The sequence below is a fragment of the Fusarium odoratissimum genome (genome assembly GCF_000260195.1).
Source record: "Fusarium odoratissimum NRRL 54006 unplaced genomic scaffold supercont1.1, whole genome shotgun sequence".
Taxonomy (NCBI): Eukaryota; Fungi; Ascomycota; class Sordariomycetes; order Hypocreales; family Nectriaceae; genus Fusarium; species Fusarium odoratissimum.
Genome location: NW_022158687.1, coordinates 3,231,938 through 3,256,493, shown reverse-complemented (window position 1 = coordinate 3,256,493; position 24,556 = coordinate 3,231,938). Strand labels below are relative to the sequence as shown.

The 24,556-nt window shown below is 50.5% G+C and overlaps 5 protein-coding genes across 9 annotated transcripts; 3 read left to right on the top strand and 2 right to left on the bottom strand.

Annotated features, from left to right (window-relative positions):
• Window positions 1–95: 95 nt before the first annotated feature.
• FOIG_01142 (serine/threonine protein kinase) lies at window positions 96–4,895 on the bottom strand. 2 transcript variants are annotated; one of them, XM_031197841.1, is made up of 4 exons: window positions 4,116–4,567; window positions 3,051–4,057; window positions 1,448–3,000; window positions 105–1,377 (listed from the first exon to the last, which is right to left on the bottom strand). In XM_031197841.1, exons 1-4 carry the CDS (start codon window positions 4,138–4,140, stop codon window positions 1,281–1,283), a joined length of 2,682 nt encoding a protein of 893 aa, XP_031073608.1. In that variant the 5' UTR covers window positions 4,141–4,567; the 3' UTR covers window positions 105–1,280. The 2 variants fall into 2 exon arrangements, with proteins under 2 accessions (XP_031073607.1, XP_031073608.1); XM_031197840.1 differs by having other exon boundaries at window positions 96–3,000; window positions 4,116–4,895.
• A 416-nt stretch (window positions 4,896–5,311) lies between these two features.
• FOIG_01141 (uncharacterized protein) lies at window positions 5,312–11,978 on the bottom strand. Of its 4 annotated transcripts, XM_031197836.1 has the most exons (5): window positions 11,014–11,962; window positions 10,441–10,928; window positions 9,552–9,968; window positions 9,263–9,420; window positions 5,312–9,200 (listed from the first exon to the last, which is right to left on the bottom strand). In XM_031197836.1, the coding sequence occupies exons 2-5, from the start codon at window positions 10,454–10,456 to the stop codon at window positions 5,595–5,597; spliced, it is 4,197 nt and encodes a 1,398-aa protein (XP_031073603.1). In that variant the 5' UTR covers window positions 10,457–10,928; window positions 11,014–11,962; the 3' UTR covers window positions 5,312–5,594. The 4 variants fall into 4 exon arrangements, with proteins under 4 accessions (XP_031073603.1, XP_031073606.1, XP_031073604.1 ...); XM_031197839.1 differs by having other exon boundaries at window positions 9,263–9,968; window positions 11,014–11,978; XM_031197837.1 differs by having other exon boundaries at window positions 9,552–10,928.
• Window positions 11,979–15,362: 3,384 nt separating this feature from the next.
• FOIG_01140 (uncharacterized protein) lies at window positions 15,363–16,618 on the top strand (the record flags this gene model as incomplete). The annotated part of the gene is made up of 3 exons (XM_031197835.1): window positions 15,363–15,781; window positions 15,840–16,510; window positions 16,563–16,618. The coding sequence occupies 3 exons, from the start codon at window positions 15,363–15,365 to the stop codon at window positions 16,616–16,618; spliced, it is 1,146 nt and encodes a 381-aa protein (XP_031073602.1).
• Window positions 16,619–17,052: 434 nt separating this feature from the next.
• On the top strand, window positions 17,053–18,018 carry FOIG_01139 (uncharacterized protein; the record flags this gene model as incomplete). The annotated part of the gene is made up of 3 exons (XM_031197834.1): window positions 17,053–17,140; window positions 17,190–17,279; window positions 17,330–18,018. 3 exons carry the CDS (start codon window positions 17,053–17,055, stop codon window positions 18,016–18,018), a joined length of 867 nt encoding a protein of 288 aa, XP_031073601.1.
• Window positions 18,019–18,525: 507 nt separating this feature from the next.
• FOIG_01138 (uncharacterized protein) lies at window positions 18,526–23,356 on the top strand. The gene is made up of 2 exons (XM_031197833.1): window positions 18,526–21,118; window positions 21,174–23,356. The coding sequence occupies exons 1-2, from the start codon at window positions 19,007–19,009 to the stop codon at window positions 22,560–22,562; spliced, it is 3,501 nt and encodes a 1,166-aa protein (XP_031073600.1). The 5' UTR covers window positions 18,526–19,006; the 3' UTR covers window positions 22,563–23,356.
• The last annotated feature ends 1,200 nt before the right edge of the window (window positions 23,357–24,556 follow it).

Here is a 24,556-nt window from a genome sequence, read left to right as displayed (position 1 = left end):
CCACATGTCTTTACATGGTGAGATACGGACAAACTTATTCGACGTGTAGAATATCAATCATTTTCCGTCACAGCTAAGGTATATCAGTCGTATGATAGGAGAGATGCGCAAAGTCTTCAATTACAAGATATATCATTTTCTATGTAGTATGTTCTGCATTTTCCCACATATACTCCTCCAAGATGCCATGATAGCAGGATCTATCTCCATCCAGATAAGCCCCTTTCGCCGAGAAGAATCACGAATCTAGCTGTAAGTAGCGTTCGTCATCCTCATAGTTTCCTATAGTACCAGCCAATTCTCGTGCTTAGCCCATATGCCCGCCAGAAATGCCAAGGAAAAAGAAAAGAAATCATAACTCCGTGTCCGTGGCAACAGTTCAAGGACCGAAGACTTAAGTAAATACACACGCTCCTCTAGCAAATCGTATATGTATGTTGCGCTTCGTCACTGGATCGAGAGGTTGTTGTCAGAGCTCATGCGAAACATCAGAGGTTCACGATAGTTACTCGTTCCTGGTGCGCTTGCCGGCGAAGCCATTCGCGACAAAGGGGTTTGTCTAGAGTCAAGATAAGCGATGGCCTCTTTTCGCTTCTTCTCGAAAGCGCGACTTCGTTCTTGTTCTCTTTCAATGTTTTCTGTACGTTCCCGTAGATCAGCGTTGATTGCATCCTTAATCTTCTTCTTCTCGATGACCTCCTTGATCCGCTTCTCCGCCTTCTGACACGCAGCGTCAAGCCTCTGGGAGAGTGATGGAGATGCGAGTTGTAGGCCTTGGTTCTCCTCACGCGCCTGTGACGAGGCACCCCAGAAACACTGAAATACGAGTTTTGTCTGCGTGCTCTTTCTATCGCCCCATATCATCACTGTGTCGCCGTTCCAAATTCGAGCCCAATGGTGTGAGGGGCCGCTGTGGTTTTTGGCATCAGAAGAAGCAAGTTGGTAACCATTGATGCTGATACCAACGGATGCTTTGGTCGAGATGTAAAACCCGTACTCGTTCGGATCTCCGGCATCTCGAAGCCAAGGAGGAGGGACTTTGTCAGGATCCTTTGAAGGGTCAAAGGTGCCATCTTCTTTCCAAAGCAGCAGTTTAAACGCATACTTCGGCACTCGAGATTCTTGTATGTCTCTGAAGACCACAGTATTTGCCGGGCCACGGCCGAATGAGACCAAAGTATCTTTGATGGGAATGCTAATCCCAGGGACACACGAATCATGATGAGACTCAAGCACGCCAATGGCACGTCTATTGGACTCATCTTCCTGGACAGGGACGATTATCTGCGTGTGCGTAGGCAAAGTGTCGGGAATCGGAGAGTTCTCAAGCGGGGCGGCAGTCGGAGGAAATTCCAGGGGCTCATCAGCCGCTGTGTCCTGAGGTGTCCGCGAGCTTCGTCGAGCTTGGTTGATTTGTGACCCGGCTTTGGAGACGGGAGAGAAATACTTCATCGCAAGATCCCATAACGGCGATTTTCCGGGCTCAAATTTTTCATTCCTTGCTGCCGCACCCCGCTCGAAAGCTTTGTGTTGCAAATGTGTGAGCTCCGGATAGTCGAAGTGCCAGGTTGTCTTGTCTTGCTCCCAGAAACACGTCTTGTTGTAAGGCTTGTCGATTTGACGCCCTGAAGCCTGCTTCTCGGCAGATGGTACTTGCACCAGCAGTTTGTACTCCTCAAGTACGTCATTTGCTAGATCTTCAATATTACCTTCCGACTTAAGTCTTTTCATTGTAGGTTTTCCTTGGGGTGTGTTGTCGAACTCATCGCTTGTATCATATGACGGGGGTTTTCGTTTACTAGTATTGAATTCTGCCGATTGCAGAGAATAACGCGATTGTCCAGGGCCTTGCAGGCTTGGCTCATTCCCGCCGAGGCTCTGCGACGCCACGTCCTCAACCAGACTCTGAAGTTGGTCCTCAGACTGATTCTGTGCCATTGAAATGTTATTCTGGCGATATGTTCGACGATTCCTGTTCCTGGGCGTAACCAACTCATCCGATTGATATGCTTCGTCTTCATCCTTGCGGAGGATTTCAGTCTCGTCTGCGCTAGGGTTGCTACTGTTCTCGAGGTTGAGATGATCTTCCGGGATAACTCCTGAGCTACCAATCGCTGAGACACCAACTTCTCCGAATAGTCTGGGCTGGTTCGATTCTAGTGGTACCGTCGGGGTTTCTTTTTCTGACTCTTCGCCCATAGAGTCACTGACCCTATCTTCTTCGTAGTGTCTAGGTTGCAACTGGGAAAAGTTGTCAAACATGTCGTCATCCGAAATCTCGTCAAAGGATTGTGAAGCGTTGATGATAGAGTCTTCGCCGGAAGACCATGGGTGGCTTTCGAGTTCTGCCACGGTTGCTCGGTTTTCTGGCCGGCGCTGGAGCATTCTGCAGAGGAAGTCAATAGCTTGCTCTGACACATCATTCCTCTGCAGTGGTGCGATATTCAGCCGGGTAGTCATAATCTTGTGTAACAGCTCAGAGTAGCTAATGCCACTCTTGACAGGATAAGGAGGTGACGCAGTCAGAGCATAAAACAAGACCCCACCTAGAGACCAGATGTCAACGGCGTGGTTGTATCTCTGGCCCGGTGGACGTCTCATCTTCTTTCCTCGACTACGTACACCGTCGTCATCATACTCGGCATATTCTGTATACACCTCAGGGGCGCAATAAAGCAAGGTGCCACAAAACGTTCGCAGGAAGGTCTGTTCGCTGTCGACCATTTTAGACAAACCAAAGTCGGTGAGCTTGAGATCAATTGGATTGAGTGAGTTTATTAGGATGTTGTCTGGTTTGACGTCGCGATGAGTGATGTTGTTGGAGTGTAGATATCCCAAGGCACCCAAGAGCTGCCCTGACATGGTTCGGACAACATCCTCCCTCAGAGCCTTTTGGTCTGAGATGAGTTTTCCCAAATCACCGCCGGGCACAAATTCCATAATGATGATTAGCAATCGGTCATCCCATTCAAAGTGCTCCATGTAGCGAACAATATGGGGCTGTTAAGTTATGTTAGCGACGGAAGCGGGTAACAAGGCGCAAGACTCACATGCTTAACTCGCTGCATGATCTTCATCTCATTCTCTACCTTCTGGTCAAGGACACCGTTCTTGATAAAGCGACGCTTTTCGATCTCTTTAGCAGCATATGGCAATCCGTCATACTTTGAGGTGACCCTGTGGACAACTGCGAAGGCACCCTTTCCGATGGAGCCGGTTCTGTTATATTTTCCGGACCCCGTCCATTCCCGTGGCGCGTCTCTTCTTTTAGACAACGTCTGAGGAGTACGCTGCGTTATCTCATTGGTCTCTTCTCTCCTAAGATTTGTCTGGGCAGGTTGCTTGAAGAGATCAACGTGGCCGCCTGGTCCAGGCGTGATGGTCTCATTCTGGCGCGGTAGCCCATGACGTGTGAAGAAATCGTCGACTTTATCGGTATATGCTTGGTCATACTCGTTATCACGCCTTGGTATACGGACTCGGAAAGTCAAGTCCCGGGCCTCCTTATGGAGATAGATCTTGATGATGGAGCCAGAACTCAAAACCCACTTGCTAATGGGAGGGTCACTTCTTCCCTTGGCTTGAGGGTGGGAAGTCAAAAGATGATCATCCACAATGGTACCGTTGGTCGATTGGTCCTCAACCATGACAGTGCCATATTCGTTGACGTAAATCCGGAAATGAATGTTACTGATTCTTTTCAAGGGATCGTTGACAAAAACGACGTCGCATCGCACAGGATTTCGACCAAAGACAAAGCCGGCCTTCGGGTTCTTGAGGTGCGACGACAGACGTAGGATGATGGCATGGGTGCCGGTGCCGGTTGGATTGGCGAGAAAACGGGCTGCCTGGTCTTCCAAGGCATAGTCGGGTTCGACGCCATCCGCTTCGTCCTTTCCAATGATGTGTGGGGAGTTTTCGCCGACCAGACGTTCGAGTTCGACACGGGCAGAATCAGAGTGTGGGTAGAGGACGCATATTATGTCGGAGATATCTTCGTCTGAGAAGCCTGAGTTCTGCTTCCCGACACGGCGCGGATCCAGAACATTCTGCGTCGCTTCCAGAGGGAGGTCAGCTCGAAGAAGAGGGAGCATTGGGAAGATGGGCGGGCGTACCTTGCGTGGGCTCGTCGCCGTCCATTGGAGGGACCCGAGCAGCCTACGCTGCGAAGCAATGCAAGACTGTCGTAGAAAATTTCAATGGGGCCAAGTTGAGGCAAATCGTGAGGTTGTGCTAAAAAGTCAAGGCGATCACGGGCGCATCTAGCAAGAGGTTTGGAAGTCCTAGGCGCAGGTATAGTTGGGGTAACAACCAGCCAAAAGTTTGTATGTCTCGGCGCGGTCGAGTCGAGACAGTAGTTGTGCGAGTCTTGTATAAAGAAATTGCGTATGTTGAAAGGTGAGAAAGCAAACAAAAAAGAGGCGAGAGACAGACAAGTGAAGAGTATCAAGAGCCCAAGAGAGGGGGACGGGATGGAAAAAGAAACGACAAGGGACTTTGAGGTTCAAGTATTGGATGGGACGGCAGGGACGTCACGACCGACAGTTTCCTCGAGGGTCAGGTCGCTACTGACGCTGGTTGGCTGATATCAATCGGAATCTGGGTTAACGACGCTGGCTGACCTATCAGATTGGAATCTAACAAGGTATTAGGCACCCTCTAGTGACCGCTTCTAGGCTGATAAATCCCCAAGAGAGCAAAGTCGCAGCGGGGAGAAGCCGTTTGAGTGCCGTTCATGATCACCAACGGGGCGGCGACCCCTTACCTCCACTGACAGAGTGGAAACCATCAGTTCTGTACGTCTCGGATGCCTCAGCAACCAGGGAGGGTTAAAAAAAAGTCAAGCTCATCTGATTCAGCAAAACAAGGTCACATCACGTTTCTGTTCTTGTAACACGGGCGCGTGAAAATGGTACTCGGGGCGCGTTCAAGTCATGCGCTTTGTCACTTCACTAACAATCACAGCCTACAAGTACAAGAATCTACGTCAGCTCATCAGGCGCCTACCAACAATGCTTTGCCCTCGAGACTCGCCTCCAGAACCGAGCGGGTCGAGCAAAGTCACTGGACAGCAACGCCTGCCAAAGGTCTCAGCTTAGTTCACGCAGCATCATGAACCAATAGATGGCTTTCTTCTCAACTTTTGCTATTTACGTCATGATATTAGACAGAATTACAATTGAGTTTTTTGTTTACCAAGCACGAAAGAATTATATTATCCCCAGCTATTAGTACCTTGTTTTACGTGCCATCCATCATAGAAGCTTATTTGCACCTCATGTACGCGAAATGTCAATTCAAGACACTATAATTCTTAGAGGAGAAAGAAATGTATTTTAGCTAGATTCAAAATGCATCTATAACCAAGTATGCTACCCTTTCCAAAGATAATGTAGTCCTTTCTTTGTATGCCCAAGAGTATAACTATGCAATTGGTTTTCAACCCGCTGCCCCCAAATAAGCATGTCTTGCCATTTCCTGAACGCCATGTGATATATGCAGCCCCATCATGTTTGCTCCAAATCGCTTCAATCATCCAAATATCCATAATCTCAGTCAAGCAGTGGTATAGCTAGACCCTTCCCTCTTCGTTACTAAAACGCTTGTCCTTGATACTGGGGATGAACGTTTCGAGTGGTCTGCTGAGCTCCAGGCGATGGGCCGTATTGACCCTGAGGTGGTACGAAGCGAGGGTCAACCTGCTGCGCAGCCCGGAGTGGTCGTGAGAAACTGTTCGGCTGTCCATGTCCTCCCATCTGCTGAGGTGCCGGTCCGTACGGCGATCCACCGGGAGTGTACTGACCAGCTGGTTGGCCCATGGGGCTGTATGGGGGAATGTTACCAGCACCCATCATTGGCTGTTGATATCCTTGCTGGTAGTTCTGTTGTTGCTGAGCCTGCTGCTGGTACGCAATCTGTTGCTGTTGGGCCATTTGCTGTTGCATCATTTGCTGCTGAGCCATTTGTTGCTGCGCCATCTGCTGCTGGTACGCCATGGCAGCCTGTTGCTGCTGTCGCTGGCTGATCGCATGCTGGACTGCCTGGCTGTTGACTCCTTGCTTCATCTGTTGCTTTTCTCGTTCCCGGGCCTCGATAGCACCGACTAAACCTGATCCAGAGGAAGCTTGCCTCTGATGGCCAGGCACGAAGCTACCCTGGGAACCCTGTCTCTGGTGTCCTGGCATGCTGATCAATGGTTGGCCTGTGAGGCGGGCAACATGCTCCTGCTCCCGAGCACTGAGGTGGCTAGATGTCTCCCCAGAGCTTGCAAAGTTCAAGGTCGAACTAGCACCCCGCGATCCAGGTCGTGCAAGCAGATCAGCAGAGCTGCTACGAGAGTGGCGACCGTTCTGGATAGCTTGTAGCATGTCAGAGGAACTAGTTCGTTTCATGCCTGGGCTGGGTGAGCCGCCCAAAGTGTTGCTGGATGCACTCCGAGCATGAGCCGCCCTTTGCTGCACAAATTCTTCGGGGCTTAACCCGTGTGCATTGCTCGGGGGAGTTGATGCGCCGGCCTGCCATGCCATAGTGCGCTTTGGGTCTGGGGATTCCTTACGTCCAAGAGATCCCTGAGAACCCGAAGATTTATGAGGTGGGGGCGTTGGTCCTTGGCCCCCGGGTGTATGCGGTCTCTGTGTTGAGCCGCCAGGAGTGAGAGCGCCGGGGGTTTTACTGCGGTCCTTGGTGGCTGCGTAATTAATGGTTGGGCCGAAATTGATATCTGGTATATCGAAGCCAGGATTTCGAGGATCAGGCTCCTCAGCGCCACCGACAGTCTTCAGGACACCAGCTCGGGGCTTTGGTTCGCTGTATTGGTATGTGTCTACAAAGTTCTTGAGGCTGCTAGTGGGAGAGTTATCCTCATAATGACTGCTTTGGTTGCTCGTGTGACTTCCTTGCCTGCCTGGGGGTCCTGGTCGCCTCTCTGAGTTCGGGGTGCCTTGCCGAGGTGTCTGGCGGCCTTGGTCGAACGCATAATGGTCAATTATCTCATTCGTGGTGATCCCACTGCTACCCGACATGGTGTTTCCCTTAGAATTTTCAAAAGGAGCAGGTGGGGGAGGTCCGCCTGGCACAGGCTTTCGGGGACCCATTGGTCCCGGCGGTCCATTTGGCGGTCCATGAGGAGGTCCGTTAGGGCGATAACCCGGAGGCCCAGGAGGTCCGGGACGCCCCGGTCCGGGGCGATAATTACCATGGGGACCGGGTGGCGGAGGCATATGGCCAGGAGGAGGACCATTGCCACGACCTCGGGGGTCCGAAGGTCTACGTCCATCAAAGCCAGGACCCCGAGGATCCGATGGTCTGCGTCCATCAGGGCCAGGTCGTCGAGGGTCAGACGGTCGGCGGCCATCAGGACCCACGTCAGGCCGACGGTTGGTATTTTGAGGGTGGGGAGGTCGTTGTTGAGCTGGCATGCCGGGAGGCATCGGAGATCGCCGTCCTTCTGAAGTTCCAGGACGTGAGTTGGGCCCGCGGCCGTAAGTATTAGGAGGCCCAAGCGGGGGCTGGGCCAGTGGCGATCGTGATCGTTGTTGGGACAAGTTGGCCGGAGGAGGAAGACTGTTGGAAGAGGGATCCTGATTCGGTGGGCTTAAAGCTTCACGCGAGCGGTTGTCGTTAGCAGATATCCCTACGGAGTTGGCGTGTGGTGGCAGTACCGATGGTCCAGATCTTGCAGCGTCCACCTCATCTCCTCGTGGAGAAGGATTCGAATCGTTCGGTTCACCCAATCCTCCAGCTGTGGCAAGCTGGGCCAGAGTTGTGACGGAAAGCCTACTATTAGCCCGTCTAAGCTCAGGGGAATGATAGGCTCTGCTGACGGGGCGAGCCTGGGACCCGTGGCTGAAGGCTGGGGGTCGTGAGACTGGTTCAGGAGTATGCATCTGACGCATTCCATCCAAGTCTTTCAGGGGAGGAGAGCCAGAGGGAGCTCGTTCATTCTGGTAAGCGGGACTCTCATCACGAGAAGCTTGGTTATAGCGGGGAGCGCCAACGGGAGTCTGTCCACGTTGTGGCGAGCCTGAGTAAGGGCTATTACCGTTGGTACCAGGACGGAAAGGAGGGCCTCCCAATTGGTTGGGGTCGGATGAGTTACGACCGTGTCCTCCGAAGGCAACCCTCGCAGGATCTGCGGGAGCTGAGTCTGTTCGAGTGCGCTCAGTAAGAGAGAAGGATCGCGAGGATCTGGTTGGGACTTGTTCATCCGAAAACCCGGCCTTAGGTTTTGGAGGTCCATCACCAAAGCTTAGTCGAACACTCTTTCGACTGTTGCTTCGAGAACGTGTCGTGGGTGCATCATCCACAGCATTCATGCGAGTTCCGGTGCATTCCTTGAGCTTCTTTCTCCAATCTCTCTCGCCCCATCCAGAGCTACCATCCTCGAGAATCAGGTTGGAAACATCCAAATTCTCAAGATAACCGTAGCGGCGGCTCTTAGGCATAGCAAACATGAGAGATCTGGAGTCAAGTGTGCTGGCAACAAGTCTCCCAGGTCGGCCGTAAAGACCAAAGGTATCCCAGGTAGGAAAGAGGAAACGCAGCAACATCTCGAATCCGCTGACAGCAGGGTGTGTCTCAGGCATGATGAAGACGAAACCTTCAGTAGACGAGGGAGGATCAGTGTGAATAGCAATGTTACCCTCAACCTTGAGCAAGGTCGACGCGTCAATCAATGACTTGGACTGAGGATAGATGGCATAGGCAGAGTAGGCGTCGGTGATGGTAGCAATTGGCTGCATCTTCTTCTGCTTCTTGCCATCCTTTCGCTGGTCGTAGAACTTGATGTCTCCCTTTAGTGTGGGAACAGGCGATCGATCGTAAGGAGATCTCTTCTTGAGCTCCTTCTGGAGCTTTGCATACTGCTTTTCGTCAGGAGGGGTGATAACACACCAGCATCGTCTCCAAGGTACACCAGCGCCGAATCGGACTCTAACCCATTCTTCGGTGGGGAATCGTGCCCTCTCCATGATGACACCAATGTTGTTGAGCGATTTGCCCTTGCCGGCAATTAGAGCGCCAGTATAGGCCTCCTGCAGAGAGGAGTGCTCGAAAATAGCTAGTCGAATGCCGGCAGTCCATTGCAGCAGCGAGTGTCGCGAGTTGAAATGGAGGAGATATCTGTTTCTTCCAGCCGTTGAGATGCTCAGGATGTTCTGTAGCGGTTGCTCGTCTGAAGATCTTGTAGGCAGCGACTCGATCTGTGACGAAATTGTGTTAGTCGAGTGTGAAGACATACTTGGCACGCGAGCGGGTTATTCACCATTTTGATCGAGGCATCTGTCAAGTTGATAAACTTGGGCAAGACTTCGCCATCCTCGCCAGCTGCATCTAGTTCCGCGGCATCCCATAGTGACAAGACGGTTCCCACAAGCTGGGCAAAACACTCTGTCCAGGTTCTATCAGGGTTGGGTTTGCCCTCTGTAAACAACTTTGTTAGCTGAACATCCTTGCAGCACATGTGTAAATAGTTGAGTGTGGAGTAAACTTGGCGCCACAGGGGTGCAAGTGTGGAGGGGAACAAGCGGCAATGGAAGCTAGATCGAGCGTACGTGTATTCTGGTCATCGAGTTTGAGAAAATAGCCCTCTTGGTACAGCTTGTTGGAATGGCTGTTGAGGAATGAAAAGATAGGCTGAAGTTCGGGGATTGTATCCTCAGTGATATCCATGGTGGGTGGTTGATGAGCCAGGACCATGGACGGGGGTCGTGATGATGCAGCAGATGAACTGCGTCTTCGGCGAGCAGAAGGTTCAATTGGAGAGCCGCCGTTTATGGGAGTGCCATAATCTGGCCGCGAAGGCGGTGTGTTTGGCCGAGAAATGTCGGTACTGACTCGGTGGTCGGGAAAGGGTTCTGTAACAGAGTTCGTCTTGCGATGCCCCGGTCTGTGAGGTGAATTTGACGGAGGAGAAGTTGAGGGCGGCGGTGTCTTTGTGCCCGCAGAGAACTGGGACATAAAAGAGAGGACTAAAGTATTGGCACCAACGAGTTAGTACGACAGGGACGGGATGAGGTGAGATGTTATGAACAGAATGGCATGCAGCCCCTGGAGGTAGAGAGCCCGTCGCTCAGTCCCTTGAACCAAAAGAAACGGACCCCTAGATGAACTAGCCAAGGGCATTTTGGGCCACCACACGTCAACGCATAGTGGATGTCAAAGCCCCCGCCGCCGTTCCGAGAGGTACCCATAAGCAGCCCCCCCTGGCTGTGGTTACAGGCGTAGAGCTGCCACCGTGCAGTGGGCATCCATCATGACATGGGCAAGCCCGCCTAGACTTAGACTGGGCCAACGCCAGGGCAAGGACCAGCGAATCACTAGCGCCGTCTTCTGTCTTGTCGGGTTGTGAAGCGACGCAACGCAACGTACGCGGCGGACGATCAAAGACAAGTCCAGAGCTGGAATGAGAATCACGAATGCACAATATTTGATGGTACGCACCTCGATTTCGACCCATTTTGTCCACAATGCTCGGCCTGCAAATGAGGAAATTTCTGAGACAAAATATCAAGAAGAAGAAAAATCAGGCCAATTGGTGCCCAGAAACAACAAACAGCAAAAGGGAGAGAGCTGTTAGGTCAGTAGTTGACCAGATCAACTGCGCAAGGGATGTCTTGAGAGGTGTGAGGTGCGTCAGCCACAATACTGACGACAGTCTGGTACCGTAATTTCCAGACAAGCTTGATTATCGCTGGGCATCCAAGATCAGGGCGAATCCAAGGTCCAGGAGTGAGGAGGAAAGAAGAAGAAAACAGGCCCTTGCGTGCGGGACGATTCAGATGTAGGTGAAGTGGGCGCTTCTTGTATGTGCGACTTTATTAGACTCTAGACTCCCTTTAGAACTCGACGCCGGACTGTATCCATTCAAAGGTGGTGCTGCGGCGGGTGCGAAGGCAGATTGCGGATGCAGATACGGATGCTTCGGGCGACTGACATGTCAGTCAGTACTTATTAACCGGCCAAGGATGACCAGCCCTGGTACAGCTGGTCAAGGTCAAAACTGTGGTGAACTACCGTAAAAGGAATTGCAGCAACTGAGCGAGCGGCAAGTGAAAGTGACGAGAACCTAGACGATGCAAGTCTTGGCTCTAAATATGGGGGTGGTCGGTAATTTCTTATAAGCCGTGGCCGTGATTTCGTGATTTCGTGATTTCAGTATAGGTACGTTAATACGCGGAAGCCGGCGTCGGCGGGCTTGAGAAAGATTGTCACTCGGCGGTCGGCGGCGATGGCAATTGGATGCCAATGTCAATGTCAACGGCACTTTGTTAGTGGTCGGTGCAGCGCTGTAGCTGCTCGCCCTGTGTTGCGTGCGTTGAGCTTTAAATGGAGATGCGTCCTTCAGAACGTACACCTTTTCCAGGGTTTCGACCTGCGGGCTTTCGTTGTTTAATAAATCTGTCAGAGGCTGGTAGGGACCCAGAAATCGCAACGTCAAGAGCAGGTTTTCTTGGAAAAAAGAGGACCTCCAACAAGCTTCAAGCCTGGTCCAATGGTGCGATCTCCAGCCAGCGCGGGGGTCCCTTTTACTGATAAGTCCCACGAGTTGAGCAACTTTCAGCTAGAGTTGTCTCCGGAGCTGGTAACAAGAGGATCCGGGCTTAGGCGATCCTGTTTGCTTGCTTGCCTGCTTGCCTGCATACGAAAATGTGCTTTGCTCTTCTTTGCTTGCCGCCGCGTACCCCCGTACCCGTACAGTATGGTCCGGGCCTTTGATGAACGATTCGCGATGAACGAATTGAGTGGTGATGGACCTGGTCGATGGCATACGTCACTAGCAGCCAGCGGTGGTCTGGGCGAGAAGTCTAAGTCTAGAACCGACACCCTCAATTCACTAAGAGGACCCTCTTAGCACCTCTAATGTACTGCACACCGAGTAATGAAAGCAAAGTCGGTGAGCCAAGAGAATTAAAACGGAAGTAAAAATATAAAAAGTGAATCAGGGAATCGAACAGAGGTTGGATGCTGTGAGAAGCAAGGAAGAATACAACATGCATACAATAATGGCAGGGTATCGTATTTCTATATACTTGACAGGAAGCCAAGTTTCAAGTTGACGACTCAACTTGGAGACCAAAATAGAATTCAAAGAATGACAGAGAATCAATCGGAGCCTTCGCGCGGCAGGCCTTTGTTTCGCAACATGCCTTTCACTAACTGGAAAGATGATGAATAGACAGTTGGACGTCTGGAGAGCCATGTTGGAGAAACATGTCATCCAATCATTCTGACGCCGGATCAGTTGTCTATGACCCAGCCAAGATCCGGAGACATGCGTGGTGCAACGTGAGAAGAGGCCACGCGCATCTGGGCTTTGGTCGCTTGGCGCCGGCTATCACCAGTATCATGCCTTTGTCTGAGACGACTTTGATTTGGTATCTGAGCACGCAACCTGGCATCTGATGCAAATTGCACAAACAGCAAGACTTGGAACTCGCGGCGCAGCAGAGCTCAAGGCAAGATTGCAACAAATCTTGTCCAAACGCTTCACGACTTACAAAAGAGGTAACTTGGGTTAGTAGCTTGGCTGCTTGGGTACCTGCAGTATTTACCGCCGATCCACTACCCAAAGCTACAGGCCAATGTGAGCCTATAAAAGAATATTCGGTAGACAGTGGCTGGGATTCTCCCGCTTCGGAGCCCGTAGAGCGGCGTTAAACGACGGGCGGGATACGGACGGAGTGGATAGAGGCATATCCCGGCAAAACAGATTCGTCACTAACTAACGCCATCTTCCAATTCAAGGCTTCTTGTTGCCGCTGTCTCCATCAATGATTTCTCGTGGGATCCATTGAATGCGTCTCAGCGCCTGAAGCCCTGCAGCCAGCCACTCTGATCGCGATTCTCTTGTTTCGTCATGTTGCGGGCATCGTCCCATCCCGTCAGCTTCCTTCACTGATGGAATACCGTCTCGTACCAGCGAAATTACACCATACCAGCGAGCGAGCTAAGTCAGCAAGCCAGGCCTCGTATTGCTTCAATAGTATTTCGCCAAGCCTCAACATGGTATCTAGACTGTGTTGGTTCGACTCCACCATTCTCCTTCATGGATACGTAAGCGTCCAGCCGCTGGGATTTGAACAGAATCTGTTCGGAGTATGTATAAGCGGGCTTCGCTCAGTAGTTTTCTGGGGTCAGAAAAAGCTTGGCACTTTGAGGCCTCAAATGTTGATACCCATCTCAGATACGGATAGAGTGGGTAGACTATCGGCTTCGGGTTCGTATTATGCAAATTGCTTTACTGCAATTGCCGAATGCGCACATACAATATCTGTAGCGAATTCATGCATAATGCCATTATCTTCTACACAGATATCCATTACCTCTGAGCTTTGCACATGCTGTAGTAGGTAAGTCTTGAGTGAGGCATCCGAGCCCTAATTCAGCCGGACAAGGATCAGGATGGTTTGGGGTTTTCAAAAACCTGGAGAAGACTACCTGGACTGTCAAACTCCGAATGGAAAAGTACTTTGAACAAGACCTTGCAGCTTGTGCTTGGACTCCAAATCGTGATGGCTATGCTGCCAAGCTCTTGGTGTTTGTGACTATCACCAAGTCCCATTAGTCACAACGTATTATTGTTTGAGAAGACGTAGCTAAATTCAGGGCAAAATCTTATGAAGCTCCTAGCTCAACCGGCTACACCGGCTTCCCCTTAGCCTTGCACTATCCATGCTCACTCAGCCGCCAGAAATACGCTCGAAGGTTACAACCAGAATGGGGTTTGTTATTTTGCAAAGGCGGCTAACTAATGCCTTTGTCTCTATACGGTCAAGAAGGATTGCGTGTCAAGATGGGGATTGAAGTACTAGCCGTGTCAATCACGATTGTGATTAACATGAGACGTCTCACTTCAAAGTTCCAACTGCACGAGATTGCTGCGATTAGCACAGCCTTTTACATCCGGATACAAGACCCCCATACGATCGTCCAGGTCCACCTGTTTGATCGTCAGGCATTTGAAAAGCCGACGACTCATCTAAAGAGCCGCAGATCGTCATGCCAGCTACACGCATGTCGTTAGAATCATGTTCTGGACGCTATTTTCGCAGTCCGCATAATAGCGTCCGCAAGAGGTTCAAGCTGACCCCTAATGGGGAAATGGGCTTTGATTGAGAATCGATTCATCCCCATCCCTTACGTCATGAGTCCAATCTTGCGGTGATAAGTTTGGATCAGATCGTGATGAGGCACTATTTCCAGTCCAGCTGATCTTTGCGTGGAGAAATCAGAGCATATCATGAGCAGTGTCTCAATAAAATGCGTCATCCTACAGCCCTCATCTTATCATAAATGCCTTTCCTGAACGAATGTTGACGATATCTCCAGCTAGTGGAGGATCCGGCTCCCTTTTGGCAGCTTGCAGGTTGCCAACCCTTCTTGGCATTCATGATTGGGTTGAATCTCCAGATCGGTTGGAACAAGGTGCGGCAACCATGAGATTGGACACACTTTTATTTTGTCAAGTTAGCTTTGTTTCGTTTCATGACGTGTGAAGATGCCTGTCTCTCCATGGCACCAACACGTGGGTACCTTAGACAGCTCCAGCGACTACAGCCTCAGTGTTGCAGTGTCATCTGGTCAATCTTGTCTCCAAGAATTTTCTTAAAGTGCTGTCAGTTTCCCGTTGGTAACCTGGTAGCCTTACCTAAGATATGTTATGCATTGGTCCCTCATCTTTCCTCATCTTTCTCTCCAAAGTATCCACCATTGCTATTCGTGTCTTTCAGACTAACACAATTCACCAAATTTATAATTGACTGAGGTCCCTTACTATGGACCCTCTATATGTATATATGCCTTTCAGTTATCAAATTTACTCAGAGTTTCTCTAGATATAGCCTATTTACGGATGAGGTATTGGCTGACTTATCAAACGCCATGCATTGCTACAATTGGGCCTCGGCCACTCTCTCACGGAAGATCGCCGAAGCACATCCCTATTTCAAGGCAAGTTTTTACAAAAGAAGCAGGCCAACCGCACAAACTGAATCGTCCTAAGGGGGTGAATAGGGTGATTCTTCTCGTTCTGCCTCCAATGCTAGCTCAGCCTAGTCAGCTCTCCTACCGTTGGGGTCAACAATGAGCTCGGGTTCCTGCGGGAGAAGAATAGTGTTTGTAAATCATTGGTCGCTTTGACACAAAAACTGCCTGTTCTGGATGACGCCCTTTTTTGGCGGTATCGGGCTTATCACGTGTCTGGGCAGCTGTCTGTAATTCCCCAACTGTCCGAGCGTGATTACGGTGCTCTGCTCTCTCCTGGGGATCACATCTCTCTCTCGGAGAGCACATTAGCAATCTAACTACAGGTTGCGGCCAGGCAGGCAACTGAAAAGGGGCAGCTCCAGGCTTGTGCAGCTGGAATGCCCAGTCAACCATCTTCGATTCTGGCGGCCGTCCCGACATCCTTCTTACCATCGCTCCCGGTTCGACGCCTGACATGCACAACATGGCGCCCGTGTCGCAAGAGACGATTCGCTTCGACGACGACTCGCCTTTTACATGATGTTCCTATCTTGCCTTTTCGATTCGAAACAGGCATTGGACTCTTTGCGAAACGACCTCCCCGCCCATTCCCTCCGCCTTTCCTCTCTCCTCCGTCTACATCCTTTACCGATCCTTTAAGTACACATCACCAAAGCCGTGACCGTCGTGCTTTTGTCAACGGACAGCTTATCAGAGGGAAAACAAACGGCGATGATGCTGTCTACGCGAGTGATTATTTCATTTGTGCCAACGACGGCGTGGGAGCGTGGGCCACAAGACCGAGAGGGCATGCCGGGTAAGTTGCCGGGCAACTTCCGAATCTCTTTTACCATCGTTACTGACTTTGACTGTAGACTCTGGTCAAGATTGATTGGGCATTTCTGGTCTTCTGCGATCGAGGAAGAGCTTGTTAGATTACCAAAGTCGCAAGAACCGAACCCCATCGCCAGCCTACAAAGTGCATATGAACAGACTCTTGAGGCGACTATGTCGCATGACTGTTTAGGAACAACAACAGCCTGTGGCGCGCAATTACATTACAAGACTTGTACTGAGAATAAAACACAGGCATCGCCTGTCTTGTATGTGACTAATGTGGGCGACTGCCAGGTCATGGTACTCCGACCCAGTACTGAAAAAGTCATTTATAAGACTGTGGAGCAGTGGCACTGGTTTGATTGCCCACGACAGCTTGGGACTAACAGCCCTGACACACCCACTGATAATGCAGTTATGGACAAGGTCGATTTGGAAGTCGGAGATATTGTGCTCGCGATGAGTGACGGAGTTATCGATAATCTTTGGGAGCATGAGATCGTTGCAAGAATACTCAAAAGTATTAAAGAGTGGGAATCTGGGACACATGCAGAAGCTCACAAGGGTGATCGCACAGGTGGCCGCAACGGTGGAATGAGAGTTGCGGCTCAAGATCTGATGGAGGCAGCCCGGGAAATCGCCGTAGATCCTTTCGCTGAGAGTCCATTCATGGAGCATGCGATCGAGGAGGGTTTGGCGAGCGAGGGTGGTAAGCAATAGCGACAGGTTTCCAAGAGAGAAAGCAAAGCTAACAGTAGCAGGTAAACTTGACGATATCAGTGTTGTCGCAGCCCTCTGCGTGAAGAATGAGGGATGATAGTAGTCTCTTTGCTGGACAACTGAGACATCTGAACGGCTTACAGTAGACTTGCCGGATCAACCCTTCGAAGCATAAGATACCTAATTACACGATTTAATGGTGGAGAGGGGAACATATGGCTCTCATATAACGGGTCATCATGCATTACATAGAGACAATCTGCCTAGACAAAATTCAGATATGGAACCCCCATGATAAAGTAATAGCACTTCACTTGTTTTCAGCCCTGAAGATGGCCATGACAATGGAAGTGAAGGAAGTGGGATGGCGGGGCATTACAGCCATGGCGCATGGCAGCGGGTCGGTTATAGCTTATCGCACGTGCCGCGATAAGGAAATTTATTTTCTGCCAGCCTTGACTTTCGTCGCATCCAGTCCTAGCACGTCTAAACAATTAGCTTGGTACATACTTCGACAACAAATTATTCAAAATGAGAGGAAAGCGGTCAAAACAATATCGGAAGCTCATGGAGCAGTTCTCCCAGACTTTCGGCTTTCGTGAGCCCTATCAGGTTCTGGGTAAGTTGTCGCAAACTTGAGCCAGATAGACAAAGCTTACAAGATGCAGTCGATGCCGAAATGGTGAGAGATTCTTCCCGGTTCAAGATGGACCTCGAGCCCGCTCTGTCGAGGACAGTTCATGGCAAGGTCAAGCCCAGTATGTTTCCATGACAAACTTTGTCGTGGTCGATCTTCTAACCGGAATAGTGATTACTCAATGCGAAATTCGCAAACTTTACGCAGCGCGAAACGAGCCAGGTGTACATGAGGCCATTGACCTAGCCAAGACCCTGGAGCGAAGACGATGCGGTCACCATCCCGACGATTATCCCGAGCCATTGAGCACTCAAGAGTGTCTTCGATCAGTTGTCGACCCGAAGGCTACACTTCAAAACAAGCATCGCTACGTTGTGGCCAGCCAAGACCAGGAGGTACGAAGGATGCTGCGAGGCATCAAAGGAGTCCCCCTCATCTATATCAAGAGGAGTGTTATGATTCTCGAGCCAATGGCGGATGAGAGCGTTCAGGTGCGAGCAAAGGAGGAGAGAAGCAAATTTCGAGCAGAGATCAAGAACCAATTGGGCAAGCGAAAGCGAGATGATGCAGACGACGACGAGAAGGCCGACAAGGCCGATGGCAACTCTGAAGAACAAAAGAAGAAGAAGAAGAAAGGACACGGACCCAAGGGGCCTAATCCTTTGGCGGTCCAGAAGCCCAAGAAGGCAAAGTCAGAAGGACAACAACCACGAAAGCAAGAATCCACTGATGCGAAGGACGCGCCACAAGAAGGTGCCGGCAAGCGAAAGAGACGGAGGAGGAACAAGGCTACTGTAGGCACGGCAGACGACGGCGAAACGGACACTGCAGCCGCGGAAGTGACCATGGCAGAGACATGAGAAAGCTAGCAAGCAAAGCGGGCGGCAGTCTCCAGGGTTGAGACAGTAATGCTAAGATCACCACGTGCTTGATCTGGAATATGTGCTAATGAAGGCAGGGGATATCAAAAGGAGTGTGCGCCGTTAGCGATACCCGAGAAGATAGTATAGATTGAGGGAGTCCAGGGGCGCATGAAAGGAATAGTGTTTGAGCGTCAACAATGTTAACAATTTAATCAGATCATGATTCACTCAGCCGTAACCAACTCTTTATCTTGCAATGACAATAAACTGTATCAATTGCTGAAGCTAATCTCAAATCAAAGAAAGGTATGCCTATGTAGATAAATCAGGGGTCGCGTGAGGTATGAAGGAGAAATTGATTTGAGAACAACCATATATTGAATGACGAGACACATCCCTGAGTTACAAGGGTGCCCTGTACTATGGACCCTCAGGCACAATGCCCTTCCACTAAAAGGAACCACTGAGAGTCCCGCCATCCGCTGTCTGCTAGTGGAGGGCCACCAACCGCTTCCGACGGACTCAGCCATCTTTTCAGATGGGATGGGTCGACCCCCACCCAAAGCAATGTCAAGTTGGATTCTATCCATCAATAATTATAGGAGTTTGTTCCTTTTAGTTTGAGAGGGACGAGGGGAACAATAAGCCCGCTCCTTTCACCAACTCACCTCAGCTTCTAGACCATTGATACGGGTGTGACATTTCACGTCGAACAACCACTTACATCATCTCACCATAGAGTTATCCTTTGACGGCCTCAACCTAATCCAGGAGCCAGAAGGATTCGTCCACTCGCAGCACTTCTACTTGGGTCGAATGTCATCTACAGATCTTCGGCCCTTTCGATCCATTCTTTCAAGGCGCATTACACGTAGCCGAACCATCTTTCTCTTTGCTTTCTCTTTCTGTCGCAGAAGCAATTCTTTCCGTCGAACCCGTTGAACGGGAGACCCAGACAAACCACAATTCGCCATTATTTGACATCATGACTACACCTGCCGAGGTTGACGATTTTGGTCTGCCCATCAGGCGCTTTCCGACTCCGAAGAACGATGAGCCTACCGAGATACCCAAAGATGGGAAGCCTGCTGCAAGTCCAGTAGCAGATGCCTTGAGCGGTGAGCAACCGAGAGCGTCCGAGACGAAGAACGATAAGTCCAGCGATCAGACAACACCCCCCGCCGTCGAACCTGTTAAGGATGACGACAAGAGCGAAACGTTTGAAGATGCTCGATCTGAACAGTCAAATCCCAGCAAAGATGCTTCGAACCCGCCTGTTGTCACGCACGAAACCCCCCCACCAACTTTTAGCAAAACTCCAGCAAAGATCGAGCCTGCCGAGCCCGAAAGTATCAACGATCCAGAGCCAAAAGATTTTAGAAAGACACGGTCAGAAACGCCAGAGGCTCCCAAAGAGCCTACAGATGTCGATGTCGCTATCAAGAAGCAAGAGACTCCCAAGCCAGACGATCCGACGAACAAGGGCCCAGTGGAAACACAACCAGAGGCAGCAGATCCTGTCAAAAAGTCTACAGGTGATGAAGTAGCTGTCAGTAAGGAAGAGCCCCCTCAGCCCGACAAAGTCACGCCGACCCCTGTATCGCCTACGCAGGCCAATCGAAAGGATGTTTCTGAGTTTTCCCACCAAAAGATCTCTACCAAGCCAGAAGAACCTCAAAAGGGGGTGGACGATGATGACTGGCAAGAAATGCCTTCTTATGCGCGATACGATATGTACAACGACGACGACAAGCTAGTTGCAAGGGAATACGATCCGGAACAGGATGAATCATACGAATATGGAGGACTTGGTGGTGCTGGCAAGGGCTACACTCGGGTAACCTTGGACGATGATGCCGAGTCGGCAACAAGCATGGACGACAATACGAAATATCTCTTCAAGAGTGCAGCCGGAACCAGTATGGTCGACGATGATGAAGGACGAGATGCTATTGGTCAGATGCAGGCTACCAAAGATCTCTTGACCGAAGGCCAAAGAGTTGCATACGTTGGATTGGTCCGTCTCGAAATCGTCAGACTTGTGAAAGAGGCGGAAAAAATGAAATCGTTCAAGAAGACGAAGAAGGAGGTTGGTATATCAGTTGAATCCATGCTGATGTGGGGTCAAAAAATGATGCTTCGACTGTACGCTCACATGGAGATCAATGAAGCTGAGCAGATTATGATTGAACAGTTGGCAGAACATGGAGTTATGCCGCAGGACTTGGCACCCGCGCTCAATACTAATGCTCGAGTATCAAATCCCATGGCAGATGGCGAGTCATCGATGCCAAGCACCCCATCACTGGACGAGAAGCCTGCAGAGGCGCCGCCGCCATATGAGGCGCTTGACGGGGAGGAGCTCTCTGACGTGAAGACACCATCACAGCTCCCCACCACCGCAAAGATCGATATTGATCTTCGGTGGACTGTACTTTGCGACCTCTTCCTCCTCTTGATCGCAGATTCTATTTACGATTCCCGCTCGAGGGTTCTCTTGGAGCGAGTTGGTGAGAGTCTTGATATTACGTGGGTTGATATCTGCCGTTTCGAGAAGAAGGTCACAGAGGCTCTGGAGATGCAGCAAGCTGCCGAGAAAGAGAACTGGAACGAGGAGGAGCACACGGAAACTCGCAGGAAGAACGCATTGACCCGGCGATATGTGATGATGGGATTGGCCACCGTAGGTGGTGGGTTGGTCATTGGTCTTTCGGCAGGTTTGCTTGCTCCTGTCATCGGTGCGGGCCTGGCTACCGGATTAACAGCCATCGGAGTGACTGGCACGGGAAGTTTCCTCGGTGGTGTAGGAGGCGCAGCCATCATCACCTCGGGCGCAGCGGCGTCAGGCAGTATCATCGGAGGCAGGGCTGCGGACCGAAGAACTGGCGCGGTTAGGACGTTCGAATATCGTCCCCTTCACAACAACAAGCGAGTCAACCTCATTGTCACTATCTCGGGGTGGCTGACAGGTAAGGTCGATGACGTACGACTGCCATTCAGTACGGTAGACCCTGTCATGGGTGACCTTTACTCAGTGCTCTTCGAGCCTGAGATGCTTCGGAGTATGGGTGACACCATCAACATTTTAGCTACTGAGGTCAGAAAATTTACACCCTGTTCCAATAGAGATTATCAGACTAACGATCACAAAGGCTCTTACACAAAGTATCCAGCAAATTCTGGGTACAACCATACTAGCTGCTCTCATGTCAGCTCTGCAGCTGCCGATAATTCTTACCAAGCTTGCCTATCTTATTGACAACCCTTGGGCTGTCTCGCTGGACAGAGCCACCTCCGCTGGAAAGATTCTAGCAGATTCCCTGCTAGAACGCAACCTAGGAACACGACCCATTACACTGGTTGGGTTCTCGATCGGAGCACGAGTCGTTTTCTCTTGCCTCCAGGAGCTCAGTAAGAAGGGGGCGGTCGGTATTGTGCAAAATGTCTACATGTTTGGTTCACCTATCGTGGTAAAGAAGGAGGAGTACATCAAGGCTAAGACTGTGGTTTCTGGGCGATTCCTGAATGCGTACAACCGCAACGACTGGATTCTAGGCTACTTGTTCCGACTCACGAGTGGAGGTATCCGCCGGGTAGCAGGTCTAGCTCCGGTGGAGGATTGTCCCTTTGTTGAGAACATGGACGTAACGGATCTCGTGAATGGTCACATGGACTATCGTCAAAAGATGCCGGTATTGTTGATAAGATGTGGATGGTCTGTTGAGAGTGAAGAGTTCGTTGAAATCGAAGATCCAGACCCGGACAACCATAATGAACGCCAGAGAGAGCTGATCAATGAGATCGAAGAGGCACGCAAGAACCTCGAGAAAGAGGGCAAGGCCAAGAAGAGTGGTCGATTCAGCTTCTTCGGTCGTCGAAAGAACGCGGAGAAACAGGACTGGGAAATCTACGAAGACTCAAAGAACAAGGGAGAAGGCAAAGAGAAGGCAAAGGAGGGGGAACAAGCCGACAACAACACTGGTGTCCTTTTCGACATTGATGCAATCCGTGCAGAAATTGCCAAGGATGCCCGAGATCACTACGCCAGTCCGGAGGACCTGCAAGTCAAGGAAATCAAATCGACTCTGCCTCCAATGAAGCTGGATGTGTCCTCGCTTCCTGCTTCTCCTTCGGCGGTGGCCAATGGCTCTAGGGCAGGGTCTCGGACGGATCTGACCGGCGCACGAGACTCGCACGATACTCGTGTGTCCCAAGAGAGGTCTCACAGTTACACACCAAGCTACACCAGACAAGCATCACCACCTGGGTACAGCTCACCGTACGGCGGAGGGTTTGGGTCAGGACATGGTGACGCATACGGCTCGGGCCGACATGACGAGGATGACATTCAGATGACATTCGATACCTCGTTTGACGATCATCCGCGATCAGCAACGGTAGCACCTACTGAGACGGCAGCAACTAGGCCACAGGTGAAGACGGCACAGACATTGCCGACGATGACATTGCATGAACCGTGGGGGGATTCAGATGATGATGATTTTGGCAAAGAGAAGGAGATTTCAATGACATTCGCTTGAGTTGGTAATTTGGGGTTGCCTTTTTGAGTTGCTGGCGTTTCGGATCAGGCGAGCGATTGGAGGGGCTCAGTCTCTTGGTCTGGACTCTGCTCTGACTCTACCGTTGACTTTGAGTTTGACTTTTCCGGCGCAAACAAGGCTTGATGGTTTTTGGATGTTATTGCATTCATGAAGGAGTAATCAAAATCGGCTGGAGCATCAAATACACATAAGACATAGTAGTTAGTACCATCTAGAACACTTTGCGAAGTAAGTATGAGCAATGACAAAGACGAGACTCAAAGAGGAGGAGCATTAATTCGAATGTTGGTGCTTTGCATTGTTGCATTATTGGTCCGTGTGCCACCAAAAGAGCGGTTGGCTTTTGATGGTCAGTTCTATAAACAGAACAAGCATGAAAGGGTGGATGTCACTGTTGGGCGATGATTTTTGTGAATGTACTGCCCATTTTAGCCACTATACACAGATTTGCTACACAACAGGTCACACGATACACGTGTTTTGCAGCCCTGGAATGCCATATTGCACACGCCTCCTGGCTATGCGGGATGGAAATTGTCAAAGAAACAGGACATCTTGTCGTCTCCAGGGTAGGATGGGTGGCGGTGTTGGTCGAGGCTTGTGCTAATAAACATTGAGTGGGAGGCATTGCTAGAGAGCGGCTGAAGTGTAGGTATGCTGAATTTCAGTTGGGTAATCTTGCAGTGAGACGAAGGTATTTCCCGTGTCGGCCAAAAGCACTCACACTCTCTCAGTCCTTGACCTTGAGAGGGGTGAACGTTGGCCGTTAGTTTGACCCTGTGGCCAGGATAAGTACATACATTTATACCTATATGTCTCAAAAGTGTGAGGATAGGCGAGATCGTCGTTGGGTTGGTACCAGAATGGCAGAAGAGGTCGAGGCAAGGTACTCTCATCCTTTAAATCCTGCGGTGGTACGATATTACGCTTGAGGTTAGTTGGTCGGCGCGTATAAGTGAGTTGCTCTACCACGACAACAAGCAATAGTTGACAGACAAGACAAGTTATAGGCATAACGTCTTTTGGGGATTCTTTCTTGTTCGACAAATCCTCAGAAACAGAGTCTTTCTCTCGTCCGTTATTGTCTGACAGCAGTCCTAAGTCCACCTTAGAAACGATGGATGGAGGTAATCTTGGGGCTGACGGGGCTCAGCACCAATAAGTGTAAGACGATGCGCCGAACCAAACTTCTAGTGGGTCGACAAGTCTACAGTTTGTACCTCGCAGTGTCTGTCTTGAGCAGATCCTGGGCATCCTGTCAGCCGCAGTAGACTTGTCCAATTGGAGAAACGTCGTCAAAGAGTGGGTGCTTTGATGCCAACGTTTTATAGGGCAGAGTCAACGTTTGGAGTAGCGGCAGGCAGTTAGCGGGCTGCACCACCTCTCCACTGTTTTACGACAAAATCGATGTACATTGGATGTCTTGAGGGTAGAGCAGAGCGTAGCCAGAGAGTTAATGGTAATCACATATTTCAAGGAACACAAAAGGGAGCAGACATCACCCCGACACTTGCTCACTGAGAATCTCAACCCTTTTGAACGGTTCGGCCTCTCCAATTCGATACCTTAGTGCTTACAGAAGCACTCCATCAGAGCCTCGGGTCTTTGTGATGGCGTGGATCAAGGGTCTCCAGTAGGGACGAGAGGTTTCAGGGGTCTGGGCAGTACCCCAGTCCAGCCCAAGCCAGAAGAGGTAAGGATTGGAGCATTCCCTTTGTTCTAACAGTTCAGCTGAGAGAGAATCCGTACGTTGGGCTGATGGATGGTCTGTGAACTCTCAGACAGTCCAGTATGCAAAAGGATTGCGATGATGATCAAAATGGATTGGCTGCATTAGAGAACTTGACTGTATCTCTAGACACATCATGTACGGGATGAGCGGTAACTGACATGTGTGCATTTAGCAAACGTTTCAGACCTCATGTCAGCGAATGGAGTCCTACGGTTACCACAAAACAATGGAACACACACTC

Excerpts from the sequence above, each read along its gene's own strand:
- FOIG_01142 (XM_031197840.1), bottom strand. The coding sequence starts at position 4,140 with ATGGACGGCGACGAGCCCACGCAAG. Across the intron at positions 4,058-4,115 it reads CGGCGACGAGCCCACGCAAG|CGACGCAGAATGTTCTGGAT; the intron begins GTACGCCCGCCC and ends TCCCTCTGGAAG. Across the intron at positions 3,001-3,050 it reads TCATGCAGCGAGTTAAGCAT|CCCCATATTGTTCGCTACAT; the intron begins GTGAGTCTTGCG and ends ATAACTTAACAG.
- FOIG_01141 (XM_031197836.1), bottom strand. Across the intron at positions 9,421-9,551 it reads ACTCGATGACCAGAATACAC|AGGGCAAACCCAACCCTGAT; the intron begins GTACGCTCGATC and ends AGTTGTTTACAG. Across the intron at positions 9,201-9,262 it reads CAGATGCCTCGATCAAAATG|ATCGAGTCGCTGCCTACAAG; the intron begins GTGAATAACCCG and ends ATTTCGTCACAG.
- FOIG_01138 (XM_031197833.1), top strand. The coding sequence starts at position 19,007 with ATGACTACACCTGCCGAGGTTGACGATTTTGGTCTGCCCATCAGGCGC. Across the intron at positions 21,119-21,173 it reads TCAACATTTTAGCTACTGAG|GCTCTTACACAAAGTATCCA; the intron begins GTCAGAAAATTT and ends ACGATCACAAAG.